General features: G+C 52.9%; 1 protein-coding gene across 3 annotated transcripts; it reads left to right on the forward strand.

The window, feature by feature from the left end:
- The first annotated feature begins 1,767 nt into the window (after nt 1-1,767).
- LOC120999502 (translation initiation factor IF-2-like) lies at nt 1,768-6,926 on the forward strand. 3 transcript variants are annotated; one of them, XM_040430419.1, is made up of 3 exons: nt 1,768-2,726; nt 5,198-5,278; nt 6,201-6,926. In XM_040430419.1, exons 1-3 carry the CDS (start codon nt 1,832-1,834, stop codon nt 6,794-6,796), a joined length of 1,572 nt encoding a protein of 523 aa, XP_040286353.1. In that variant the 5' UTR covers nt 1,768-1,831; the 3' UTR covers nt 6,797-6,926. The 3 variants fall into 3 exon arrangements, with proteins under 3 accessions (XP_040286353.1, XP_040286352.1, XP_040286354.1); XM_040430418.1 differs by having other exon boundaries at nt 5,198-6,926; XM_040430420.1 differs by lacking the exon at nt 5,198-5,278.
- Nucleotides 6,927-7,406: the final 480 nt, after the last annotated feature.

A 7,406-nucleotide genomic window follows, 5' to 3' on the forward strand; every position in this document is an offset into this window, starting at 1 on the left:
TCACACAAATGCGGCACTCTTAATTGCCTACCACTTGTGCTCGGATCGGCTCATGCTGAGAGGGTACCCTACCTAAGCCTATACTCCACCCCCCCAACCTAGAAGCAGCAGAGTTATGCCGGAACTGCTTATCGAAGGGTAGCCTAAAGGGGCCAAAAGAACCATGCATAGGAGTTAGAAAACTTGATAACAGAAACTACAGACCAAAACTCGAATGCCAATGATATTTCGTATAAGGATCCGGGATATTACGCATGGAACACGCGGAACTGCGACGACCCAACCGTTTGATGACATGTACTAGCACCTAATGTATGGACGCCGTTGCTGCCGCGCCCATGCGGAAGGAATGTCCTGTGATCCAGCGAGGACCGACCCCTGAACCTGTCAACTAACCTGAATGTACGTAAGAAAGGCCGCGGTGGTTAGCCGGGCATTGCCTAGTTTGAGTACGGGAGAACATGCCGCTTGGACTAAATACTACGCAGCCAAGCCTCCAAGGCCTGCCCGGACACCATCTGCTGTCCGTGGGAAAGTATCTGACCGCCACTGGTTGCCCCGGCCGTGACGTCTTGGACGAGGCCAAGGTGAGGACATAGATGGACCCGCGCCGGATGAGCTGACCTTTCCGCAGGCACCCAGCCAGCGTATTGGTGCCCATGAGCTCGCCTGACCTGAGGAATCCATGGAAGGCCAGGTACAAGGCTGTTTCTACCAGAGCGCTAACCTGTGGCCCGAACGGTTTGCCCCTGCAGTTTGCCTGTCACGGCCTGAACAAGCTACCGGTAAATGGCTGACGCCCATGTCGTTTCACAACAGACATCTTGCGCAAACCCTTCAACGCCGCTTTGATCGGGTGGGCGGAGAAGAGTGACGGTAGGTCCGGATGTAGCCTGTACCAATGGTGCTGAATACCTGCCATGTATAGTTAACAATGCTATAGGACAAGTTTAATTGAGAGTGGCAAAAACCCTGACAAAGCCCAATAGGTGAGTGATAGGCCCCCTTTTTTTTTTTTTTTTTTTAATCTCCATGCGTGAGAGACTCTAATGGCGGAGTCCTGTGTGTAAACCTAAAGCGGAGAAGCCATGCGTGAGAGACTAATGGCGGAGCCATGCGTGAGAGACTAATGGCGGAGCCATGCGTGAGAGACTAATGGCGGAGTCATATGTGTAAAACTAAAATGGAGAAGCTCTGCGTGAGGGACTCTAATGGCGGAGTCATATGTGTAAAACTAAAACGGAGAAGCTCTGCGTGAAGGACTCTAATGGCGGAGTCATATGTGTAAAACTAAAACGGAGAAGCTCTGCGTGAGGGACTCTAATGGCGGAGTCATATGTGTAAAACTAAAACGGAGAAGCCATGCATGAGAGACTCTAATGGCGGAGTCATACGTGTAAACCTAAAACGGAGCAGCCATGCGTGAGAGATTCTAATGACGGAGTCACATGTGCCAACCTAAAACGGAGAAGCCAGGCGTGAGAGACTAATGGCGGACTCGTATGTGTAAAACTCACATTGAGAAGCCATGCGTGAGAGACTCTAATGGCGGAGTCATATGTGTAAACCTAAAACGGAGAAGCCATGCGAGTGAGGCCGGACGAAGCGGCACGCTTCAGGGGAGGCCGGCATGAGGGGTTTTGTGAGCAAGGGTCAGGGAAGGTAAGGGTTAAGTGGATGAGTGCAGGAAAAGGGGGGAGGAGCTAGAAAGGGGCGGGGAGCGGCAGGCTGAAGTAGTGGTGAGGCAGGTCAGCGCTCGCCATTTTAGGAGCAGAGAGCCAGCATCTGGCAGAGAGCCAACATCTTCTGAACTGCAGCATCAGATTCAGCAATGGCAGAAGCAGTGGAGGTGATGCTGCGGCGCTTGAGGGAAGCGGCGGACACCAGGGGCAGCGACTGGCTGGAGCAGCAGGTGACCGCATTGCTAGGGGGGGCGGAGGTGGGTACGTCTAGCCCTACTCCAGCAGCTACACGGCCGCGGCGGGTACGGCCGCCGGCGCACGTGAGCCCTGATTTACCCCCCCGGGTCCGGCGCCGTGTCAGGAGCCCCACAAGGGACCCTCCACGCCGGGAGCATTCTAAGGCTACTGCGGCCTCCCGGAGTGGGAGGAATCCATATGTCCGGCGGGACCCTCCAGAGGCTGTGGGGCCTTCCCCTCAGCCCATCGCGCCAGCAACAGGGGAGTCAGGACCTGGTTCTGCAGGATCCCCTCCTGTCCCCAGGAGTCGGAGGCCTGCTCAGCGTGGGAGAGGTAGTGGCAGCAGAGGCAGCAGCGGGGCTGCGCGGTCGGCCAGGGCGGCCCGGCGCAGGCCCTTACAGGATGAGCCCCTTTCAGTGGCACACGAGGCTGCGCCTGTAGGTGCCAGGGACGGGCGCAGGCCTTGCCATGATGCGCTTCTTACAGAGGAGGAGGACGAGGCTGTTCTGGACGTCTCCCCGCCCCAGAGCAGGCCTCTTGGGCATGAAGACAGGCGTGCAGATGCTTATATGGAGGACAGGGAGTTGCGCAGGCCATTTCCTGAGGGCGGACAGTTTGCTACTGGTCCTGACACCGTGGAAGACAGAGGGCGTCCCAGAGCCATTCCTAACGCACCCAGCAGTGATCCGGCTGGGGTGCTGCCGGCGAACAGCGCAAGTACCCATCAAAGGAATGTCGTGGATCCAGGAGTCGTCCGTCAGGAAGCAGGACCTGCGGCTGCCGGGTTCACAGCACCCGGGCAGCTAGGTGAGACATCACTGGGAACACTGTTATCTATATTTAATGTGGCGCCTGGGGCGGGGGGGAGCAATAGTGCTATTATCGGTGGTTTGGGGCGCTTGCTGTGTGGTTTAGCTGGGGTTAGTCAGGATAGGGGGGCAACGGGGGCTACCCCCTTAGCAGCGTGGGGGTTGGGGGCAGAAAATAGCAATGTACCGGCGACCGCTAACAATAGTAATGTAGCAGTGGCCAATAGCACAAGTGTAGCCGAATCAGTGTCAGTGCAGACGCAGGCGGGAGGTGAGGAGGATAGGCCCAGATTAGATGACGCCGCAAAAGGGGAGGTGTATGTTTGCTTTGAGGGTCCCCTGGGAGCGCATTTGAAAACGGAGGTGCGTGAGAAAATTTGGAAGGGAGAGTATATAGAAATTTTTTCGCTGCTTCCGTTGGAGCGGTTCAACCTTGATGTGGTAAAAAAGGATGGAGTAAGAAAGGAGGATGATGATAAGCGTCGCTATCGCCTTATCCCTAGGTCATTTAGTAATTGGCTACAGGCCTTTGCTATTTTGGCAAGTGTGATTGGGGAGAAGAGTCCGGAATGCTGTTCCCCTTTATTTTGCTATCTGGATGCTATTGGGGAAGCCTATAGAGTGTATGGGGGTTCCGGGTGGTTACGGTATGACGAGCAGTTTCGTCAGAGGAAAGCGGTCCGTCCTAATATGAGATGGGACCATAAAGACATTGCGTTATGGATGAGGGTGACAGCGCCAGGTAGGAGTGGTCAGTCCTTTCAGAGTGAGTCAGGGGTTGGGGTACAGCAAGGTACAGGGACACCCCCAGTTGGAAGAGGATACTGCTTCCTTTTCAATGAGGGAAGTTGCAAATTCGGCCAAAAATGCAAATTTAGGCATGAATGTTCCGTGTGTGGCGGGGGCCATGGGGCTAGCAGATGTTTTAGAGGGGGTAGACAAGGGGGGGGGATAGTTTTGCAAAAGGGGCAGACCCCAGTGCGAGTGGAAAGGATGGTGGGGCATCTAAATAGATATCCGAACCAGGAGTTAGCTGAATTTTTGTATTCAGGGTTTAAGTTCGGTTTTCATATACCTTCACACCCGTTACCAGTCTTAGAGAAGCGGAAGAATTTGCGCTCGGCATTGCAGTTCCCGGACATAGTGACAGGAAAGTTAGCTAAAGAGGTTTCCCTAGGGAGGATGGATGGTCCGTTTGTTACATCACCCATCAGTAACTTGCGAGTTTCCCCTTTGGGTTTGATCCCTAAGAAGGAGCCTAATAAATTTAGGCTCATCCACCATTTATCATTCCCTAAGGGTGCGTCGGTCAATGAGGGCATTGACCCGGAACTTTGTTCTGTGGTTTATGCTTCCTTTGATGCGGCTGTGGAATGGGTAAGGAAGCTGGGTCCGGGTACCCTGTTGGCAAAATGTGATATTGAAGCGGCATTTAGGTTGTTGCCAGTTCACCCGGATAGTTTGTATTTACTGGGTTGTTTTTGGAATGGCGCTTATTTTGTGGATAGGTGTTTGCCAATGGGCTGTTCAATATCGTGTGCATATTTTGAGCGTTTCAGTTCTTTTCTGGAGTGGGTGGTGGTTCAGGAATCAGGTTGTCACTCTGTCATTCATTATTTGGATGATTTCCTGTGTTTGGGGCCGGGGGGATCTAGGGTTTGTTCGTTGTTGTTATCCACATTACAGTCTGTTTTTGAGTGTTTTGGAGTCCCGTTAGCGGTGGACAAAACGGTGGGGCCGGCTACTGAGCTAAGTTTTTTGGGTATTGTCATAGATACACACCGGATGGAGTGTAGGCTACCAGTAGACAAAGTGTCAGATTTAAGAACAGAGGTGGCGGCGGCATTGACAGCAAAAAAGATTCGTCTGCGGGACCTGCAGTCTTTGTTGGGCAAATTAAATTTTGCATGCAGAATCCTACCTATGGGCCGCATTTTTAGTAGGAGGTTGGCTTCGGCGACAGGAGGGGTGGTGTCTCCCCACCATTTTATTAGACTAGGCAGTGAGTTGAAAGGGGATTTGAAAGTTTGGGATTCCTTTTTAAAACAGTTTAATGGCAGAGCATTAGTTATGGGGGGGGTGGTTGATGCGTTTGATTTCGAATTGTTTACGGATGCTGCGGGTGGAGCGGGTTTTGGGGCGTACTGTGAAGGGCAGTGGTGTGCGGGTCGGTGGCCTGAGTCCTGGGTACGAAAAGGGTGGGTAAAAAACGTGGCATTGTTGGAACTCTTCCCCATTGTGTTGGCAGTCACGCTCTGGGGGGAGAAGTTTCGGCACAAGAAGGTTCGTTTCCATTGTGACAACTTGGGAGTTGTGCAAGCCATCAACAGGGTAACGGCTTCTTCCCCCCCAGTTATTTGCCTATTGCAGCAGTTGGTTCTCCGGTGTTTGTCCCTTAATGCTTGGGTGTTTGCGGTGCATGTGCCTGGTTCCTCTAACTGTATAGCTGACGCACTTTCTCATTTTCAGTGGGAGCGGTTTCGCCAGCTGGCCCCGGAGGCGAGTCAGGTCGGATTGGTGTGTCCAGAGTCGTTGTGGGAGATCCTGGAGGTACCGTAGCTTGTCTGTTGCAGGCATCATTGAGTGAAGGCACGTGGAGGATGTACGATAGGGCTTGGAGTAGGTGGCAGCAGTGGTGTAATGACCTAGGGGTCGAGGTACTGGACGGGGAAATTCCGTTGTTACTGTTCATTGGCCACGTGAAGGATCAAGGTTGGTCGGTTGCCAAGATCAATGGTTGCATGGCGGGCTTGGCTTTCGGATTCAAGTTGCGGAATTCCCCGGACATTACTAAGTCCTTTTTGGTCCGACAAATTTTGAAGGGTTATAGAAGGTTTCAGCGTGTCAAAGATTCCCGCCTACCGGTGTCCTTTTCGTTATTGTTACAGTTAGGGGAGCAGGTAGCTGGAGTGTGTCGCTCGGCTTGGGAGGTGAGCTTATTTAGACTAGCCTTTGCTCTGGCTTTTTTCGGAGCCTTTCGTTTAGGGGAGTTAGTGTGTGCAAGTGTGCAGCGGGAAGGGGGTCTGAGGAGTGAGGATGTAACGTTATATGACGACAGGGTGCTGATTTATCTGAGATTTTCAAAGACGGATCAGGAGGGGAGGGGTCATTTAGTCTCATTGTTTGAGGTGCCGGGATGTCTATTGTGTCCAGTACGGTGTTTGCGGGATTTTCAAGGAAGGGCAGGGGTCGCGGCAGGACCGATTCTCAGACACGAGGATGGCTCCTTTTTATCACGATTTCAATTTATAGCGGTATTCAAGAAATGTTTGCGTAATCTAGGAATGGACTCTGGCAAGTTTACGGGTCATTCCTTCAGGATAGGTGCTGCCACGGAGGCTGCTCGCTTAGGGGTGCGAGATGAAGTGATTAAGCGTATTGGGAGGTGGGAGTCGGAGCGTTTTCGGCTGTATGTGCGTTTAGGGGCAAGTTAAGGCTGTGTCTAACCATGTTTGTCTCGTTCTTTTTTCAGGTGATGCCCCGTTATTAGTTTGGATCCTGGGCCATTCGTTCGTGTTCTGGGGGGCATTACGAGCGGATGTTCGGCAGAATGGGCGGCAGCTGGGGTTTGATCGGGGGACAGCCATAGTAAGATGGATCGGACGCAGAGGTATGGTGTGGGGTAGTGTTTTGCAGGAGGTTCATCGGCAAGCCAGGTTAGATAGAGTCCCAGATATCTTGGTGTTGCATGTTGGGGGAAATGACCTAGGGGTCCGACCTTGCAGAGAGTTGATCAGGGATATACGTTTTGATTTTTTGCGTTTGTGGTCCCTCTTCCCGTCAGTTGTCACTGTGTGGTCGGACATTGTCCCCAGGAAGGTCTGGAGGGAAGCGAGATCGGTTGAAAGGCTGAATAAGGCTAGGATTAAGCTGAACAGGGTGATTGGGCGGTTCTGTGCCAAACATGGGGCGGTGGTGGTGAGGCACCCCGAGTTGGAAGCAGGAACAGGAGGCTTTTGGAGACAGGATGGAGTCCACCTCAATGCGGTGGGCATTGATTTGTGGTCACTGGACTTGCAGGGAGGTATTGAAACAGCCCTCCGGGTGTGGCGGAACGCGCGAGCTTAAGGGCTGTCAAGCTGCGCGTTGTTGGCGGGGGGAGGTCATAGAAGCTGGGGCTACTGGATGGTAACGGTGAATGAGAGGGCCTCAATGGTGGGGCTGGACTCTCAGAGTTGGGGCACCTGGTTGGCTTGGTATGGCGTCCGTCAGTTGGTGTCCCCGAGCTTGTGGTACGCGGCTGGGGGCAAGATGGAATTGCCGTGGTGGTTTGTGGTCGTTTAAGGTGCAGTTAGGCGGCTTCTAGGACCCCCCTCGTCAGTTAGACATGTATATATTTATATATATATGTCATTGTTATATCAAGTGTTATGTTTATTCATGTTATTTATATTATTTAATAAAAGACGGCTGCTGTGGCCGATTTAATCCAAACAGTGGCTGTGTGTGGTTATTGGGAGAGGAAATGGGGAAGGTTAGTTAGCTAAATGATGGGGTAGTGGACCCGAGCGTAGCCAATAACCCTACTCAAGTGAGGCCGGACGAAGCGGCACGCTTCAGGGGAGGCCGGCATGAGGGGTTTTGTGAGCAAGGGTCAGGGAAGGTAAGGGTTAAGTGGATGAGTGCAGGAAAAGGGGGGAGGAGCTAGGAAGGGGCGGGGAGCGGCAGGCTGAAGTAG

This window comes from Bufo bufo, chromosome 4 (assembly GCF_905171765.1).
Source record: "Bufo bufo chromosome 4, aBufBuf1.1, whole genome shotgun sequence".
Taxonomy (NCBI): Eukaryota; Metazoa; Chordata; class Amphibia; order Anura; family Bufonidae; genus Bufo; species Bufo bufo.